Raw genomic sequence first — 21,123 nt, forward strand, 5'->3', positions numbered from 1 at the left:
AAACTCACGTGGGGCAAGTAACAGCTGTGGGCAATATAAAAATCACATCTGAAAGCAGATAAAAATAAAGGAGAGAAGTTCACTTAGTCTTTGCATTGTGTGTCTGTGTGTACCACACTAAGCATGGACAACAGAAAGAGGAGAAGAGAACTGTCTGAGGACTTGAGAACCAAAATTGTGGAAAAATATCAACAATCTCAAGGTTATAAGTCCATCTCCAGAGATCTAGATTTGCCATTGTCCACAGTGCACAACATTATCAAGAAGTTTGCAACCCATGTCACTGTAGCTAATCTCCCTGGGCGTGGACGGAAGAGAAAAATTGATGAAAGGTGTCAAGGCAAGATAGTCCGGATGGTAGATAAGCAGCCCCAAACAAGTTCCAAAGATATTCAAGCTGTCCTGCAGGCTCAGGGAGCATCAGTGTCAGCGCAAACTATCTGTTGACATTTAAATGAAATGAAACGCTATGGCAGGAGACACAGGAGGACCCCACTGCTGACAGAGACATAAAAAAGCAAGACTACATTTTGCCAAAATGAACTTGAGTAAGCCAAAATCCTTCTGGGAAAATGTCTTGTGGACAGATGAGACCAAGATAGAGCTTTGTGGTAAAGCACATTATTCTACTGTAAACCGAAAACAGAATGAGGCCTACAAAGAAAGTTTTTCCTCCCTTTTCTAGTTCTAATACACACAAAGGGAATAAACATTTTGATAGAAAAAGATTGCAGTAACACATGTTTGGCTATGAGAAATACTTCATTTTCTAGAAAAAAAATTCAGGGGTGCCAACATTTACCGCCATGACTTTTTTTTTTTTTTTTTAACAAATCTCCTATTTTGCTGCCTTTCCCCACACGGTGTCTCTATGTGACATGTACAGACATGTTTGTGGACTGCACCGGCACCGGGGGCGTAGCTATATATGTAGGAGAGGTAGGAATCACACCGGGGCCCTGGTGCCTAAGAGGGCCCCAAAGCACATCTGCCCCATTAGAGACCAGTAATATAATTGGCATATGGGGCCCTGTTGCAGATTTTGCACTGGGGCCCAGAAGCTACAAGCAATGCCTCTGACTGGCGCAATTCACACAGTGAGATCTCCAGATGTCATCTCAACCATGCACTCAGCCCACACACCCTGTCAGGTATTTATAAAACTGTCCCAAAAAACACAACAACCAATCACAGTGCAGCTTTGTTTGTTTTTTGTGTTTAATGGCGCTCTAGAGAAACGAAAGCTGCGCTGTGATTGGTTGTTGGTTGCTATGGTCATCAAAGACAAATGTTATAAATCTTCTTAAAGTTCCTGTATATAAAGTTGATTTCTGTTCCCTAAGTTACTAAAACATTAACAGGGCAGTCAAATAGGAGCAACACATTTTTCTGCCTGAAAGACCTTTAGGTCTGGGCAAGAATACATTTTTATTTTTTTAAGCCCATTCAGTTAGACCCCATTCACACATGTCAGATTTGACACCTACCGTATTTATCGGAGTATAACACGCATTTTTTAGGCTAACATTTTTAGCCTAAAGTCTATCTACGTGTTATACGCAGATAAGCCGCTGCAGTTCAATGATTTAAAGCGGGTGCTTTAAATCCATGAACTGCAGCGGCTTTTGCAGGTCCAGAGGCCTGCGGTCGCTGCCGGCTTCTCTCCCCCTGGCTATCGGTGCCGCTGCCCCCTTGCCGGCGCCGATAGCCGGGGGAGAGAAGCGGCGCGGGCAATGGGGCAGCGGCGCCGATAGCCAGGGGGAGAGAAGGGGCAGCGGCGCCGATAGAGGGAGAGAAGGGCCGGCAGCAGGGCTCTAGACCCCAGGAAAGGCAGGGGGAGAGAAGCGGGCAGCGACGGCCTCTCTCCCCCTGCCTTTCCTGGGGGCTTCTGCGGGGTCAGAAACTGTGTATCGGGGTATACACATGCACAGACACGCACCCTCATTTTATCAAGGATATTTGGGTAAAAGTTTTTACCCAAATATCCTTGGTAAAATGAGGGTGCGTGTTATAGGCCGGTGCGTGGTATACCCCGATAAATACGGTATTTTGGTGGAGATTCCATGGCGAGATCAGTTTGGAGTCCAATGACAATCCGCATCCTAAACAGGTGAATGGTCTCCGCCCCCACTCCACTCACATTCAAGGGAAAAATTGCGGAGAAGATTTGGGCAACACCATGGAGTGAAAAGTCTCCCGCTACTAATTTTCCATAGGAAACACAAGGTTTAGCCCCCGACAATGACAACGGGGCTCATACTCACGTGAATCTGAAACTACAAATACATGAGCCATATAAAGGGGTTTCTCTGCCCCTAGACATCTTATCCCCTATCCAAAGATGGGGACCCCCTCGATCTCGGCTGTGGCATCCCAGACATCCGGTGCACGGAGTGAACTTTGCACCGTGCCGAATGACTGGCGATGCTGGGCGGAGGCTCGTGACGCCACGGCCACGCCCCCTCAATGCAAGTCTTTGGAAGGGGGCGAGCACTCCGTGCTCCCTAAATAAGGTACAAAGGATAAAAATATTTATCGACACATGAGGAATATATAAAACACATCATGCAGTTTAAAAAAATAGTAGGTATACCAAACTTAAAGGGGTACTCCGCTACTCAGCGTTTGGAACAAAATGGTCCAAACGCTTACAGCCGGTGCAGTGCCGTGGATTGTCCGGCGCTGGGAGCTTGTGACGTTATAGCCCTGCCCACTCATTACATCCACTCATTGGCTGTCACGCCCCCTTCCATAGACTTGCATTGAGGGGACAGGGCGTGATGTCATGAGGGGGCGCTGCTAAGCATTTAGGCACTGACTAAGCATTCAGAACATTTTGTTCCAAACGCTGAGCAGTGGAGTACCCCTTTAAAAGGACATTTACAAGGTTGTCGATCACACCTTTCAATTGCAACTTCCAGATGCAGTTATCAAACTTCAACAGAGAAGAGCAGCACCACCTAGAGGCTAAATATCTTTTTATATATATATATATATATATATATATATATATATATATATATATATATATATATATATATATATCTGAAAAGATATGGCAACACTTGTTCCAAGCTATGTGCAGCAGAACCCCCACTCCTTCCTCCAGGGGACAAGCACAGACAAAGAGCAGGAAGCTGACTAAACACTGATGAAACAAAATAACCCCACCTCCACCCCCATGAACCTTTCCAACAAGATCAATAGAGTTCATGCTCCATTACCTTCCAGCAAAGGGAGCGTGGACGAGCAAGAGGAACGAAGATCTCCTTCACTACTCATTCACAATATGAGTCTCCTACTATCCTCTGTACCTTGTTGGCTCTTGGGCTCATTCCTAATCCAGGCAAGAAGATCTGACGTAGCCACTATTACTGGTGGCAGCAAATCTGCGCAGGATCCTGTATGTGTGAACGTACCCTAAATCAGGATTTGCCAAACAGGGTGCCTCCAGCTGTTGCAAAACTACAGCTCCCAGCATGCCCAAAGAACCTAAAGCTTATATAAGTGCTTCCCAACCAGGGTGCCTCCAGCTGTGGCCACACTACAGCTCACAGCATGCCCGGACAGCCTTTGGCTGTCCGGGCATGCTGGGAGTTGTAGTGTGGCCACAGCTGGAGGCACCCTGGTTGGGAAGCACTGGCTTATGTGAACAGTACAGTGAAACATGATAATATTGCTATAAATTCAGTTCGGGGAGCCATATAGATGGGGCAACGCAGGACACAAGGATTCAAAGCAACCTACAGAGCAGTAAATCCCAACCAGGGTGTCTCCAGCTGTTGCAAAACTACAACTCCCAACAGCTGGAGGCACCCAGGTTGGGAAACACTTCTATAGAGTGTGTCATTGTGAAATGCCATGCCCCATTAGGCCCTGCAATACCTGTAACAATGTATTCATTCTGCCTGCAGTGTTTATGGGTGGGGAGTAGTGGGGGTTCCTGCGGTTAGTCCCCAATCTATCAGATCTACACCGCCGTCTGTCCCCGTTTTTTCTTTTTTTTGCCCCATTTAGGTTCCATTGTTGCTGCTTGTAAACGGATTACAAACATCAACATTAACGTTGACATCAACATTACATTGAGGTCAAAGGGATTTTATTTATTTATTTATTTTTTTTACAACTTTTTCACACCCGTCTGCTCTCATTTCCATTTTGTTTTTTTACAGAAGAATAGACTGCATGCAGTATTTTTTCTCCAGCCAAAAAATAAATAAAAAAAAACAGAAGAAAAATGGATGCAGTAAATTTAACATTGAAGTCTATGGAAAATGGATGAGCCTTTAATGTCCTCCGTTTTTTCAATTCATTTAAATTTATTATTTTTTTTTGTTTATTAACTGAACAATTACTGAACCAAACAGATCCAAATGGATGACATCCGTTATTGTCCGTTTATTTTTTTAAAGTCCATTTTTTTTTTACGGTAGAAGAACAGGACGGGTCTAGACGGCCGTGAGAACGCAGCCTTACCTATCCTGTGAATATAATTTTGGATTAATACACCTTCAAAAGGGATATTCCAGTCTTAAGAAAATAAAATGCTGCAGGGGTGGGGAAAAAAATAGCCCCCCCCCTCCTCAAAAGACATACTTATCCGAGCCTAGTTCCCTGCCATCCAGCCTGATGGTAAACGACTCTTTAAGAGGGAAGGGGTGTATGTGATACCAGGGTTGGCATTACACAGGGGGCCTGATACCAGGGTCTGAGTAACACTTGTGGTCTGTATTATACTGGGGGGCGATACTAAGGGTCTTCATTATAGTAGGGTCGGAATTTCATTGGGTGAGATACTAGAGTCTGCAAAACTTTGGGGGGGGGTTGTCTGTTGTCTGCATTATACAGGGTGTACATTACATTAGCAGCATGATACTGGGGTCTACATTACATTGGGGGTGTGATACTGGGGTCTACATTACATTAGCAGCATGCTACTGGGGGTCTACATTACATTGGGGGGGGGGTGATACTGGGGTCTACATTACATTAGCAGCATGATACTGGGGTCTACATTACATTGGGGGGGGGGGTGATACTGAGGTCTACATTACATTGGGGGTGTGATACTGGGGTCTACATTACATTGGGGGTGTGATACTGGGGTCTACATTACATTAGCAGCATGATACTGGGGTCTACATTACATTAGCAGCATGCTACTGGGGGTCTACATTACATTGGGGGGGGGGGGTGATACTGGGGTCTACATTACATTAGCAGCATGATACTGGGGTCTACATTACATTGGGGGGGGGGTGATACTGAGGTCTACATTACATTGGGGGTGTGATACTGGGGTCTACATTACATTGGGGGTGTGATACTGGGGTCTACATTACATTAGCAGCATGATACTGGGGTCTACATTACATTAGCAGCATGCTACTGGGGGTCTACATTACATTGGGGGGGGGGTGATACTGGGGTCTACATTACATTGGGGGTGTGATACTGGGGTCTACATTACATTAGCAGCATGATACTGGGGTCTACATTACATTGGGGGGGGGGGTGATACTGAGGTCTACATTACATTGGGGGTGTGATACTGGGGTCTGCATTACATTGGGGGTGTGATACTGGGGTCTACATTACATTGGGGGGGGTGATACTGGGGTCTACATTACATTGGGGGTGTGATACTGGGGTCTACATTACATTGGGGGTGTGATACTGGGGTCTGCATTACATTGGGGGTGTGATACTGGGGTCTACATTACATTGGGGGGGGGGTGATACTGGGGTCTACATTACATTGGGGGTGTGATACTGGGGTCTACATTACATTGGGGGTGTGATACTGGGGTCTGCATTACATTGGGGGTGTGATACTGGGGTCTACATTACATTGGGGGGGGGGGTGATACTGAGGTCTACATTACATTGGGGGTGTGATACTGGGGTCTGCATTACATTGGGGGTGTGATACTGGGGTCTACATTACATTGGGGGGGTGATACTGGGGTCTACATTACATTGGGGGTGTGATACTGGGGTCTACATTACATTGGGGGTGTGATACTGGGGTCTGCATTACATTGGGGGTGTGATACTGGGGTCTACATTACATTGGGGGGGGGTGATACTGGGGTCTACATTACATTGGGGGTGTGATACTGGGGTCTACATTACATTGGGGGTGTGATACTGGGGTCTGCATTACATTGGGGGTGTGATACTGGGGTCTGCATTACATTGAGGGTGTGATACTGGGGTCTACATTACATTGAGGGTGTGATACTGGGGTCTACATTACATTGGGGGGGTGATACTGGGGTCTACATTACATTGGGGGTGTGATACTGGGGTCTACATTACATTGAGGGTGTGATACTGGGGTCTACATTACATTGGGGGTGTGATACTGGGGTCTACATTACATTGGGGGTGTGATACTGGGGTCTACATTACATTGGGGGTGTGATACTGGGGTCTACATTACATTGGGGGTGTGATACTGGGGTCTACATTACATTGGGGGTGTGATACTGGGGTCTACATTACATTGAGGGTGCGATACTGGGGTCTACATTACTTTGGGGGTGTAATACTGGGGTCTGCATTACATTGGGGGTGTGATACTGGGGTCTGCATTACATTGGGGGTGTGATACTGGGGTCTGCATTACATTCGGGGTGTGATACTGGGGTCTGCATTACATTGGGGGTGTGATACTGGGGTCTACATTACATTGGGGGTGTGATACTGGGGTCTACATTACATTGAGGGTGTGATACTGGGGTCTACATTACATTGAGGGTGTGATACTGGGGTCTACATTACATTGGGGGTGTGATACTGGGGTCTACATTACATTGAGGGTGTGATACTGGGGTCTACATTACATTGAGGGTGTGATACTGGGGTCTACATTACATTGGGGGTGTGATACTGGGGTCTACATTACATTGAGGGTGTGATACTGGGGTCTACATTACATTGGGGGTGTGATACTGGGGTCTACATTACATTGGGGGTGTGATACTGGGGTCTACATTACATTGGGGGTGTGATACTGGGGTCTACATTACATTGGAGGTGTGATACTGGGGTCTACATTACATTGGGGGTGTGATACTGGGGTCTACATTACATTGGGGGTGTGATACTGGGGTCTACATTACATTGAGGGTGTGATACTGGGGTCTACATTACATTGGGGGTGTGATACTGGGGTCTACATTACATTGGGGGTGTGATACTGGGGTCTACATTACATTGGGGGTGTGATACTGGGGTCTACATTACATTGGAGGTGTGATACTGGGGTCTACATTACATTGGAGGTGTGATACTGGGGTCTACATTACATTGGGGGTGTGATACTGGGGTCTACATTACATTGGGGGGTGTGATACTGGGGTGTTCATAGCTATAGAGTGCATTGCACAAATATGGCCCCTTACAATTGACTGCAGTATCTGGTCTGGTGTATCTTGTGTCCCACCAGCCGGGGTGTAAGTTCTCTCTGATCTTGGCAGCTGTGAGCTGTGGTTAAAGAGATTTTGCAGGAATTTTATTTTATTTTTTTAATATAAACTGGCTCCAGAAAGTTAAAAAGATTTGTAAATTACTTCTATTAAAAAATCTTTATTCATACAGTACTTATTTGTGGCTGAATATTACAGAGAAAGTGCTTTCTTTTTTTTTGTCTTGTCCACATTGCTCTCTGCTGACACCTCTGTCTGTATCAGGAACTGTCCAGAGCAGCATAGGTTTTCTATGGGGATTTGCTTCTGTTCTGGACAGTTCCTAATACTGACAGAGGTGTCAGCAGAGAGCACTGTTGACAGAAAAAAAAATCAAAAAAGAAAAGAAAGTTTTTCTGTAGTATATAGCATCTAATAAGTACTGAAAGGATAAAGATTTTTTAATTGATGTAATTTACAAAGCTGTTTAACTTTCTGACACCAGTTGATTAAAAATGTTTTCCACTGGAGTACCCCTTTAATAGTCTCAGTGTATCAGCTTCCAACCAAACATCTGACATACAAGTACATCCCTTAAATGCTGGGAAAAGGTGAAGGTGAAAGATGAGACCACCTGACTGGTCAGTATCAGTACAATGCTAGTAGCCTTTCCTGTACATCCCGTTTTAATGGAAGGAAAGGCTTGTGGCCACCCACTAGTGCCTCTGGACCATCCGCTCTGCCTGCTGCATCTTCTGCCTCCACAAGGGTATATTGGTCTGGAACTAAAAAGAATTATTTCCACACATCTGACGGAGCTTGTAGAGTATATGAAGCAGTGTGGGGATTATTCAACTGAACAGGGTTATTGCAACATGTCATACGCCAAGGTGGGGCTGAAAGAGGAACATTACTAATTCTTCATCACTTCCTCTACACAACTTGTCCCATATATCTTATTAAAAAAGAGAAAAGTATTGATGAGTTCTGTTAGAACTGTACAATATGCAATGTAAAGAAAAGCGGTCCGGAGCACTCACCAGGTAAACTTGATAGACGAATCTTTATTTCAGTGAAGAGTACACATCAGGTAAAACTCTGAAGCAGTGTGGAGCGGAGGCATTAGTGTGCACCGGGATAGCCCTCCGTTAGCCCCCGCTCCACACTGCTTCAGAGTTCTACCTGACGTGTACTCTTCACTGAAATAAAGATTCATCTATCAAGTTTACCTGGTGAGTGCTCCGGACCGGTTTTCTCTACATTGCATATGTCACTGGGACTTTCATTTCACCCGCGCAGCACTACCTATTATGATATTTCACCACCCTCCAACTCTCCTATTGTTCCGGCAGGACCGTATTCACACTTACAACCAGTTCCGGGAATTTGCTTTCTCTTGTTCTATACTATAACTATACAACTCTTAAGTCCAGACTAGATTAAATGGGGTTTTGCAATGTTTTTGTTGGACTGATCCCTAATGCTAAGCAGGTTAAAGGGGGTACCCCAGTGGCAAACTTTTTATTTTTTAATGAACTGGTACCAGAAAGTTAAACAGATTTGTAAATTACTTTTATAAAAAAAATCTTTATTCCCTAAGTACTTATTAGCAGCTGTACGCTACAGAGGAAATTCTTTTCTTTTTTAATTTCTTTTTTGTCTTGTCCACAGTGCTCTCTGCTGACACCACTGTCTGTGTCCGGAACTGTCCAGAGTAGCATAGGTTTGCTATGGGGATTTTCTCCTGCCCTGGACAGTCCGATACGGCATCAGGTGTCAGGAGAGAGCACTGTGGAAAAGATAGAAAGGAAATTCAAAAAGAATTAGTAGTATACAGCAGCTGATAAGTACTGGAAGGCTTAAGATTTTTAAATCGAAGAAATTTACAAATCGTTTTAACTTTTTGGCACCAGTTGATTTAAAAAATAAATAAATAAATAGTTTTTCCACCGGAGTACCCCTTTAAACTACAATTCTGAGGTAGGAGTCCGAGAGTCCGCCTCAGATTTGTGCTGGCGGATCCTCTAATATATCAGAAACATTAGCATACCCCTAGATTTCCCCTCCTTTTATACCTTCCCTGCACCCATCTTCTATACTTGTATTAGGCACTCCTAGCATTATGGACACTACATGCCAGTCACTCCCCTATTGCTTTTTTTAGTTGTCTATATTGCGAGGTAAAAAAGGGGGCAAAATTAAAGGGGTATTCCAGGAAAAAAAATGTTTTTATATATCAACTGGTTCCAGAAAGTTAAACAGATTTGTACATTACTTCTATTAAAAAATCTTAATCCTTTCAGTACTTATGAGCTTCTGAAGTTTAGGTTGTTCGTTTCTGTCTAAGTCCTCTCTGATGACACATGTCTCGGGAACCCCCCAGTTTAGAAGCAAATTCCCATAGCAAACCTCTTCTAAACTGGGCGTTTCCCGAGACAGGTGTCATCAGAGAGCACTTAGACAGAAAAGAACAACCTAAACTTCAGAAGCTCATAAGTACTGAAAGGATCAAGATTTTTTAATAGAAGCAATTTACAAATCTGTTTAACTTTCTGGAGCCAGTTGAGATATAAAAAAAAAAAAAAAAAGTTTTTTTCCTGGAATACCCCTTTAAGATCAAAGTAAAAAAAAAAAAAAAAAAAAAAAAAAAGATCTAAAGTATTATAGTAAAGGCTTTTACATAGTAGTAAACAATTAGAGTAGAGGGATTTCATTCAAGACATCTTTAGACTTATGCTAAGATTACCATTTTTACAAATTGTAAAGATGAAAAAAAAAAAAAATGTAATTAAAAATGGCAAGGTTGGTAAGACAAAATCCTGTATAGAAGGTACATGATCCAGTAGTGCAGCAGTAATACAGCTTCTCTTTACTATAATGCTTCCCAACCAGGGTGCCTCCAGCTGTTGCAAAACTACAACTCCCAGCATGCCCGGACAGCCAACGGCTGTCCGGGCATGCTGGGAGTTGTAGTTTTGCAACAGCTGGAGGCACCCTGGTTGGGAAACACTGCTTTACTATATAGCTGCTTTACAAGTAGCTATATGCGATTATACCACCCATCCTGGCACTGTCCTCTACCTGAAGTCTCACACAGGGGCTTTTATACAGGGCCTCCTTATAATCGGATGTATCCTTTCCCTTCTAATACAAGTCTAGGTTTGTTCTACACATGTACTTGGCAAGTTCTTCAAACCCCTGGATGAATAAGTGGCAAAGACCAGCAGAGGATCCATGAAGCCACTAGTCTGATGGGGAGCATTACATAGAGTCCTTGTGTCCAGGAGACTGAAGACAACTCAAGCTCGTACCCATCCATCCAAACAAATGGGGCAGATCTATCTTCCTAACCCTTACAACCACTCACACATTTCCAACCGCAGACGGTCACAAATTTGCAGCAAAGTACTGGTAAAATATGCATGGCAACAACACATCCAAGACGGGCATTCTGTGTATCTACAGCACGTCCTGTATTGCAAGTGAGATTCTTTCTACTGTGTGTGAATTTGGTTTTGGAAATCGTACATTGGACAGCAAAAAAAATTAATTTTTAAATGTATACCTGTCCCCAGTGGACAGAGCCCTGCCTGTCCCCAGTGCACAGAGCCCTGCCTGTCCCCAGTGCACAGAGCCCTGCCTGTCCCCAGTGCACAGAGCCCTGCCTGTCCCCAGTGCACAGAGCCCTGCCTGTCCCCAGTGCACAGAGCCCTGCCTGTCCCCAGTGCACAGAGCCCTGCCTGTCCCCAGTGCACAGAGCCCTGCCTGTCCCCAGTGCACAGAGCCCTGCCTGTCCCCAGTGCACAGAGCCCTGCCTGTCCCCAGTGCACAGAGCCCTGCCTGTCCCCAGTGCACAGAGCCCTGCCTGTCCCCAGTGCACAGAGCCCTGCCTGTCCCCAGTGCACAGAGCCCTGCCTGTCCCCAGTGCACAGAGCCCTGCCTGTCCCCAGTGCACAGAGCCCTGCCTGTCCCCAGTGCACAGAGCCCTGCCTGTCCCCAGTGCACAGAGCCCTGCCTGTCCCCAGTGCACAGAGCCCTGCCTGTCCCCAGTGCACAGAGCCCTGCCTGTCCCCAGTGCACACAGCCCTGCCTGTCCCCAGTGCACACAGCCCTGCCTGTCCCCAGTGCACAGAGCCCTGCCTGTCCCCAGTGCACACAGCCCTGCCTGTCCCCAGTGCACAGAGCCCTGCCTGTCCCCAGTGCACAGAGCCCTGCCTGTCCCCAGTGCACAGAGCCCTGCCTGTCCCCAGTGCACAGAGCCCTGCCTGTCCCCAGTGCACAGAGCCCTGCCTGTCCCCAGTGCACAGAGCCCTGCCTGTCCCCAGTGCACAGAGCCCTGCCTGTCCCCAGTGCACAGAGCCCTGCCTGTCCCCAGTGCACAGAGCCCTGCCTGTCCCCAGTGCACAGAGCCCTGCCTGTCCTCAGTGCACAGAGCCCTGCCTGTCCTCAGTGCACAGAGCCCTGCCTGTCCTCAGTGCACAGAGCCCTGCTTGTCCTCAGTGCACAGAGCCCTGCTTGTCCTCACTGCACAGAGCCCTGCTTGTCCTCACTGCACAGAGCCCTGCTTGTCCTCACTGCACAGAGCCCTGCTTGTCCTCACTGCACAGAGCCCTGCTTGTCCTCACTGCACAGAGCCCTGCTTGTCCTCACTGCACAGAGCCCTGCTTGTCCACCCTCACTTCCTGTATTTGGACTCCTCAGAGACACACAGGTAACTGCTGTTGGGACAAAAATATACATATTTTTGAACCAAAGTATATTACAAATATACATATAATGGTATTATCTACATTATATAAAAAGTTTTTGTTGACGACAGGTACAATTTAAGTCTGAACGTGGCCTTAGGTTCTGTCTTGAAATTTGCCTAATGTACTGCTTTATTTTAAACTAGCTGAGTACCCGGCGTTGCCCGGTTTTTCCTTCCTAATCCTTCTTGGGAATGAAAATAAACAAAGGAGGAAGCTTTTGACTTCATATCCCATCCTCATATATTGTTGTCATATCCCAACCAACTATCCCGTCCTGCTATCCCGTCCTCCTATCCCGTCCCGTAATATGTGTACCAGGTATTGAAATAGCTCCAGCCGTATGGAAGTTATGTGGGAACATACATTTCCCATTGATTTGCATGGGACTTTAGACAAAAGCCCTGACCCTCACAAATGGGGGTAGTTAAAGGCTAAATTAACTATCCTATATTTTAAGTGGACATATAAGTAACATGTGACCAAGTATTATGGAAATATCTCCAGCCGTGTGGAAGTTATGCGGTAACATATATTTCCCATTGACTTGTATGGGACTTTAAACATAAACCCCGACCCTGGCAAATGGGGGTGAGTAAGGGTTAAATGACCTATCCTATGTTTGTTGTTGACATATAAGTAACATGTGTGCCAAGTTTCATGTTAATATCTTTAGACGTTTGGACATGATGCTGATACATACACACACACACACACACGTTGAGATATATATATATATATATATATATATATATATATATATATATATATATATATATATAGACTAGTGGGTTCTGCTTTTTACTGAGGAGTCTAAGCAAGTATACAGTGTTACAAGCTTTGCAACAAGGGAATAATATGTAAATGAGCTCTACTTAATTTCTTCCTAGTGCCACCTAAAGGTTACAAACCATGGGAAGATGCTCTAAGGCAGTGTTTCCCAATAAGCCTTCGGCTGTCCGGGCATCCTGGGAGACATAGTTTTGCAACCGCTGGAGGCACCCTGGTTGGGAAACACTGCTCTAAGGATATCAGCCATACCTAACACTCGTCTGCAGACATCTGTATCCCGATCTTATCCCTCATCCATACAGCGCAGGCTTCTGATTGGCTAGACTCCTTTGGGGTTCTGGTGCAGCTGAAGGTATGGATTCTCCCAACCAACCAGTGCTTTCCTCAGTGCTGACAAGTGGCAAGGACCACAAAAATGTCTACAGATGAGGCTGTGTTGGCTACTATTCTTAGCCACGTTTCAAGGCTTTTTAGGGGTTGGACTATAAAAGAAGATACCTATAGATGGCACCAGTTTACTTCCACAAGAGAGCAAAGCTGAATTTACCACAGATTTTTTCCTTTGGCACATCCGGGCAGCCACATAGAAAACTGAGGGACTGACCCATTGTGTATCAGGGATTTCGAGTAGAAAAAGAAAGCGGCAAGAGAAAAGGAAGAAGCGTTATACTGTAGGTTTATGGCAGCAAATCTATACTACATTAGACATTACTGGGGTCAACGGTAGACCCAATACATTTAAAGGGGTACTCCGGCGCTAAGACATCTTATCCCCTATCCCAGTCCATAATGGTGAGGTCTCAAAATAGAAATTTTCTGCATTAGAAAAAATGATTCCAAACAAGAGAGGAGGTGACAGTATACGGCACCTACATAACAGAGCAGCCATGTGGATTTATTTATTATACAGCATTTATCCTTTTGGTTTGAATAATAGAACAGACCTGATCCTCCACTATTAAGCATTTGTTTGTACAATTTTTTGCAAATTATAATTTTTCACATTTTTTTTGCTCCTTTTTATTTTTTGCAAGCACCTTTTTATCATGTTTGTTTTTATTGCACTCAGGACAATGAAGTTGGTTGTTTAGATGGGTTGGTCCTTGTTTCCCCTCCCCTTGTGAGAGGTGAACATTAGGAATCCTCAATATAAGAGTGTGTGTTGGAGAGACAACATGTATGCCATGACTAAGGGCCAAATGGCCTGAAACGCGTCAGCGTCTAGAGGTGCTCCAACCTTGCACACATGCACTTTTGGCGTAGTGCTCAATTTTTCCTCTGCTTGCCTATGGACTTTTAACCTGGATTTCAATAAAGGAATGGTTTTACACAGTGCTGGCTCCACCGTCTCCTATGCTTTCATATTTGTAAATTGCTTCTATTAAAAAAAAAAATCTTAATCCTTCCAATAATTATCAGCTGCTGAAGTTGAGTTGTTCTTTTCTGTCTGGCAACAGTGCTCTCTACTGACATCTCTGCTTGTCTCAGGAACTGCACAGAGTAGAAGGGGTTTGCTATTGGGATTTGCTTCTACTCTGGACAGTTCCCAAGACAGGTGTCATCAGTGAGCACTTAGACAGAAAAGAACAACTCAACTTCAGCAGCTCATAAGTACTGAAAGGATTACGATTTTTTAATAGAAGTAATTTACAAATCTAACTTTATGGAGCCAGTTGATATATAAAAAAAATGTTTTCCTGGATAACCCCTTTAATAAAGATAATTTAACCCTTTCCCTAATAAAAGTTTGAATCACCCCCCTTTTCCCATAAAAAAAAAACAGTAAATAAAAATAAAAACAAACATATGTGGTATTGCCGCGTGCGTAAATGTCCAAATTATAAAAATATATTGTTAATTAAACCACACTGTCCATGGCGTACGCGCAAAAAAATTCCAAAATAGCATATTTTTGGTCACTTTTTATATCATCAAAAAATGAATAAAAAGCGACCAAAAAGTCCGATCAATACGAAAATTGTACCACTAAAAACTTCAGATCACAGCGCAAAAAAAATTAGCCCCGTACGTGAAAAAATAAAAAAAGTTATAGGGGGTCAGAAGAGGACAATTTTAAACGTATACATTTTCCTGCATGTAGTTATGATTTTTTCCAGAAGTACGACAATATCAAACCTATATAAGTAGGGTATCATTTTAATCGTATGGACCTACAGAATAAAGAGAAGGTGTCATTTTTACTTAAAAAAGTACTGTGTAGAAACGGAAGCCCCCAAATGTTACAAAATTGTGTTTTTTCTTCAATTTTGTCACACAATGATTTTTTTTTCCCATTTCATCGTAGATTTTTGGGTAAAATGACTGATTTCACTGCAAAGTAGAATTGGTGGCGCAAAAAATAAGCCATCATATGGATTTTTAGGTGCAAAATTGAAAGAGTTATGATTTTTTTAAAGGTAAGGAAAAAAAATGGGTTAAAAAAATCATGACTTTGTCCAAGCTGAAGCAAAGGCACGGACAAAGTCCAGTAAGTGAGGGCAGGCTAACACTCCTCTGTGCTGTCTGATAAGACAGGAGAGAGCACAGAGGAGTGCTATCAGACAGGAGAGAGCACAGAGGAGTGCTATCAGACAGGAGAGAGCACAGAGGAGTGCTATCAGACAGGAGAGAGCACAGAGGAGTGCTATCAGACAGGAGAGAGCACAGAGGAGTGCTATCAGACAGGAGAGAGCACAGAGGAGTGCTATCAGACAGGAGAGAGCACAGAGGAGTGCTATCAGACAGGAGAGAGCACAGAGGAGTGCTATCAGACAGGAGAGAGCACAGAGGAGTGCTATCAGACAGGAGAGAGCACAGAGGAGTGCTATCAGACAGGAGAGAGCACAGAGGAGTGCTATCAGACAGGAGAGAGCACAGAGGAGTGCTATCAGACAGGAGAGAGCACAGAGGAGTGCTATCAGACAGGAGAGAGCACAGAGGAGTGCTATCAGACAGGAGAGAGCACAGAGGAGTGCTATCAGACAGGAGAGAGCACAGAGGAGTGCTATCAGACACGAGAGAGCACAGAGGAGAGCTATCAGAAAGGAGAGAGCACAGAGGAGCACTATCAGACTGGAGAGAGCACAGAGGAGTACTATCAGACAGGAGAGAGCGCAGAGGAGTGCTATCAGACAGGTGAGAGCACACAGAGGAGTGCTATCAGACAGGAGAGAGCACAGAGGAGCGCTATCAGACAGGAGAGAGCACAGGAGTGCTATCAGACAGGAGAGAGCACAGAGGATTGCTATCAGACAGGAGAGAGCACAGAGGAGTGCTATGAGACAGGAGAGAGCACAGAGGAGTGCTATCAGAGAGGAGAGAGCACAGAGGAGTGCTATCAGAGAGGAGAGCACAAAGGAATGCTACCAGAGAGGAGAGAGCACAGAGGAGTGCTATCAGACAGGAGAGAGCACAGAGGAGTGCTATCAGACAGGAGAGAGCACAGAGGAGTGCTATCAGACAGGAGAGAGCACAGAGGAGTGCTATCAGACAGGAGAGAGCACAGAGCCCATTTGAGAATTTAAGGAGCAAGTTAGATCTTCTTTAGACATCAATACATAAATCTAAGCACTAAAAAAAGCTATGTGCTACATTTACCCAGAGAGTACTCACCAGGCATTTATTGGGTACCTGTAGTATATGATTAGAGACTTGGGAGTACTTTGATGTAATTTGTTTGAGTAGAGGGTACTTGGCACAAGAACTACTGCCCTTAAACACAAGTTCATCTGAGTGATTAATAAAAAGGTGACGTCACCTAGGAAGATCTATCTTTTAGTATACACTTAGGCTGGTCACAGCAGTTGATCTCTAGCCTGAAATGTTTTCACTATTAAGACAGTGGCCATAAAAGGGCCATCCATAGTGAGGGAAACTATTCTGATGGCTACAAATATTGTCCATGGCTGTAAAAGTATTACGGATCTAGGATCAGAAAGTTGACAGCTATAAAGAAACTTCAGAACAAGACCTAAAGTGGTCACGAGTGATGAGAAAATGTATCTTAAAAAAAAATAAACAACAACTCTTACGATTGGATCAAAGAATTTTTCCGTAAAAGATAAATAAAAACTTATAAATAAAAAGGGAACAAAAGAAGCCCTTGAATAATAGAGACTGCATGGGCTGCTATCACAACCCATGTAGAAGTATAGCAGTACAGAAGGTAAGTGGTTAACCCTCACAGGTCTGGAGGAAGACAGAATTCTTCACAGCACTATGTTACTATAAACAAGCTGTAGCTCCCCGTACCTTAACACTCTGCCTACGGCCTGCAGGACCATCTTGCAAGTAAATCCAGATCTGTTGCCAGCCACAAGCAGGGTCCTGTCTGCAGAGAGTGGGGCAGGGTCCCCCAGCATTCTCACATAAGAGGGTTCCCCCTCCACCTTACGAGACAGCACAGTGACAGGACCTGCTCCAATACTTCCATGAACATAAAGCGGAGGGGGGGAAATTCCAAGCCCTCCCAGACCTTCCCTCCAATGGAAGAGTGAGGAGGAGAGAGGGAGGCAAGGAGGAAAACAAACACTGTGAAAGGTCTTATTCATAGAGAGGAGGAGAGCACTCACATCCTAGACACCCCCCTCCTCAACACTAGTGCAAAAGTTTGGGAAGACTTCTCTAATATTTGTTTGAGGGGGGGTGCTGCTCTGTTTAGGTGGAGAGGACACATCTACTCCCTACTGTGTGGACACACCAGCAAGAATAATAACAGGATGCACATGAAATCTCACTTATGCAAGAACATTATGTAAAGGAAAGTGCCGGCTGCCGACATCTGCCTATCGTCATTCTTCTACACCGCTGTTCCCCGATGTGTGGCCCTTAAAGGGGTACTCTGGTGGAAAACTTTTTTTTTTTTTTCCTTAAATCAACTGGTGCCAGAAAGTTTAACAGATAAGAAATCTTTACCCTTCCAGTACTTATTAGTAGCTGTATGCTACAGAGGAAATGCTTTTCTTTTTGAATTTCTTTTCTGTCTGTCCACAGTGCTCTCTGCTGACACCTGATGCCCGTATCAGGGACTGTCCAGAGCAGGAGAAAATCCTCATAGTAAGCCTATGCTACTCTGGACAGTTCCTGACACGGACAGAGGTGTCAGCAGAGAGCACTGTGGACAGACAAAAAAAATTTCAAAAAGAAAAGAATTTCCTCTGTAGTATACAGCTGCTAAAAAGTAATGATGGAGGGGTAAAGATTTTTTAATAGAAGTCATTTACAAATCTGTTTAACTTTTTGGCACCAGTTGATTTAAAAAAAAAAAATAAAATTATTCCCACCGGAGTACCCCTTTAAGCTGCTGTTAAACTACAACCCAAAGCGAGTTGTAGATTTGCAACTGGGAACTCTGCTCACAAAAGGAACATGGTATTAACAAGTGCCTGCTAAATCCTGGGCTACAGAGACGTTCTATAGTGTTACTGATAGATTTTAATAATAGATAAATACAGGCTGTGAAGAAGCTTCGAAAGCGAAACGCTTGTTGCCTGTGCGCTGAATAAGCTGACAATAAAGTTGTGTTGGATCCATGACGTGTGCCGCAGACACTTTATTCTTAGACCTGTGATTTTAAAAATAGCAATGTAGTCCAGCTCACCCCTGTATAGGCGCCCGGAATGGACTTGGACTCGTCCCACAGCACAGTAGAAGAAAAGCAGATGTCCAGCGCCAACTCGTGAACAGAACTTCTTTATTTAGTTGCCATAGGAAACATCACATGAACTCAGGTAACTTGACGCGTTTCGGTCTCGGAACGCCTTAGTCATACTTAGGCTGAAAAGCATCACGTTACCAGAGTTCATGTGATGTTTCCTATGGCAACTAAATAAAGAAGTTCTGTTCACGAGTTGGCGCTGGACACCTGCTTTTCTTCTACTGATAGATTTTAACTATGGTGCTACAACTGCAGTACAGAGGCATATACTTTAGATGCAGTCTTGCGGACCGCAGTCGTCAGTAGTGCTATAAGAAGTCTCAGTGTAGATCACACGGGCATATTAAAAGGTGTTATTTGGGGAAAATGTTAAGGAGAAAAAAATGGAGAGACCGATGCCGGCGCCTGGTGTATTACCCTTGATAACAGGAGCTAAAGTGGTCCAGAGATAGGACCAGGAAGCATATAGATGGCCGCTCACCTTAGACAAGATAGTACAGGCTTAGAACCCCAGTGATAATGGGGTACTGAAGAAGCGGAGTCGCTGCCAGGCCTTCTGGGTTACAGGAATCAGTGGCACTGTCCTGGATAGGATGCGGAGAAGCTTGGAAAAATACCCTTTGCAGATGGCGCTGCAGCTCCTTCAGAATGATGCAAGTGGACCAATGCTTGGTTTAAGGCTCCCAGTGGAACCATTTTTATTAAGTAAATAAAAATATAAATACATTTTTAATTTTTAATTACTTAATAAAAGTATTTTTATTTACTTAATAAAAATGGTTCCACTGTGAGCCTTAAACAAGCATTGGTCCACTTGCATCATTCTGAAGGAGCTGCAGCGCCATCTGCAAAGGGTATTTTTCCAAGCTTCTCCACTTATTTGGTGAAAGGGTTTTTTTTGTTCACCGTGCCCACTGCGTAGTACATCGCTTCCCAACCAGGGTGCTTCCAGCTGTTGCAGAACTACAACTCCCAGCATGCCCGGACAGCCAAAGACTGTCCGGGCATGCTCGGGGTTGAAGTTCTGCAACAGCTGGAGGCACCCTGGTTGAGAAACACTGTATGTAAAAAAAAAAAAAAAAGCTGTTACCCAATACCTACCCCTGGCACTCCAGCAGAGCCTTGTCCTGTATTAGGCCCGGTTCCTGTCTTCTTACAGATGCCCAGGCCCAACATGTCACACTGCCACTCAGCCTATCACGGAGGCCGCCAGTTTGCTGAGCTGCAGCGTGATGGTCCCCAGAAGCAGAAAGACGACTGCGCCATGGACCGGAACAGGACACCGGAGGTACCATGGGATCACTATAGATCTATTTATTTATATACACACACACACACATCATAAACATATATATATATATATATATATATATATATATATATATATATATATATATATATATTATATAAATATATACAAACACACACATATACGTACACACAGGTAACGTTTATATAAAAACAAAAACCACACACACACCACTTCCACCAGATAACCCCATTGCATTTTTGCATCTTTATTATGGCTACAAGGCCTGGCCTGATCCCAACGGACTTGCAGCCATAATATGGACACAAAAATGTAGTTAAAATGCGTCCATGAGAAACCAGCCTATGGCTACAACCGCACTGATTTTCAGGAGATCTCCTGTCCCTTATGTTTCACCCAGCACAATCCAAAAGAAAAACTACATTTAATACCAAGGTAATTATTTTCATGCCTTAAAGGGGTACTCCAGTGGAAAACTATTTTAGATTTTAATCAACTGGTGCCACAAAGTTAAACAGATTTGTAAAATATTTCTATTTTAAAATGTTAACCCTTCCAGTACTTATCAGTTGCTGTATGCTACACAGGAGGTTGTATTTATTTCTGGAGTTCTTTTCTGTCTGACCACAGTGCTCTCTGCTGACACCTCTGTCCATGTCAGGAACAGTCCAGAGCAGGAGAGGTTTGCTATGGGGATTTGTTCCTACTCTGGGCAGTTCCTGATATGGACAGAGGTGTCAGCAGAGAGCACTGTGGTCAGACTGAAAAGAATTCCAGAAAGAAATATAACTTCCTCTGTAGTATACAGCAGCTGATAAGTACTGGAAGGATTAATATTTTTAAATGGAGGTAATTTACAAATCTGTTTAATTTTTGGGCACCAGTTGATTTAAAAAAAATTAGTTTTCCACTGGATTACCCCTTTAAAGAGGTACTCCGCTGCTCAGGGTTTGGCATAAACTGTTCCGAACGCTGGAGCCGGCATCGGGAGCTCATGACGTCATAGCCCCGACCCCTCAGTGCAAGTCTAATGGAGGGGGCGTGGCGGCTGTCACACCCCCTCCCATAGAATCGCATTGAGGGGGGCGGGGCGCGACGTCACAACCTCCCGGTGCCGCCTCCAGAATTCGGAACAGTTTGTTCCAAATGCTGAGCAGTGGAGTACCTCTTTAAAGGGCTTTTCCAGTCAAAACAGCTGAGGATAGGTCATTGATATCAAATTGGTTGGAGTTGGACACCTGCAAC

At 44.4% G+C, this 21,123-nt stretch overlaps 1 protein-coding gene across 2 annotated transcripts in view; it reads right to left on the reverse strand.

Annotated features, from left to right (window-relative positions):
* MOB2 (MOB kinase activator 2) overlaps nt 1-21,123 on the reverse strand; it is a 62,920-nt gene that overhangs the window by 10,070 nt on the left and 31,727 nt on the right. The window contains exon 1 of one of the 2 annotated variants that reach the window (XM_056526829.1): nt 17,204-17,414. The exons of the other annotated variant lie outside the window; for it this stretch is intronic. Coding sequence (XP_056382804.1) covers nt 17,204-17,313 — 110 coding nt within the window. The 5' untranslated portion in view covers nt 17,314-17,414. Of the gene's footprint in view, nt 1-17,203; nt 17,415-21,123 lie in introns of those variants that run through there. 2 annotated transcript variants of the gene reach the window in all.

This window comes from Hyla sarda, chromosome 6, assembly GCF_029499605.1.
Source record: "Hyla sarda isolate aHylSar1 chromosome 6, aHylSar1.hap1, whole genome shotgun sequence".
In the NCBI taxonomy this organism is placed as follows: Eukaryota; Metazoa; Chordata; class Amphibia; order Anura; family Hylidae; genus Hyla; species Hyla sarda.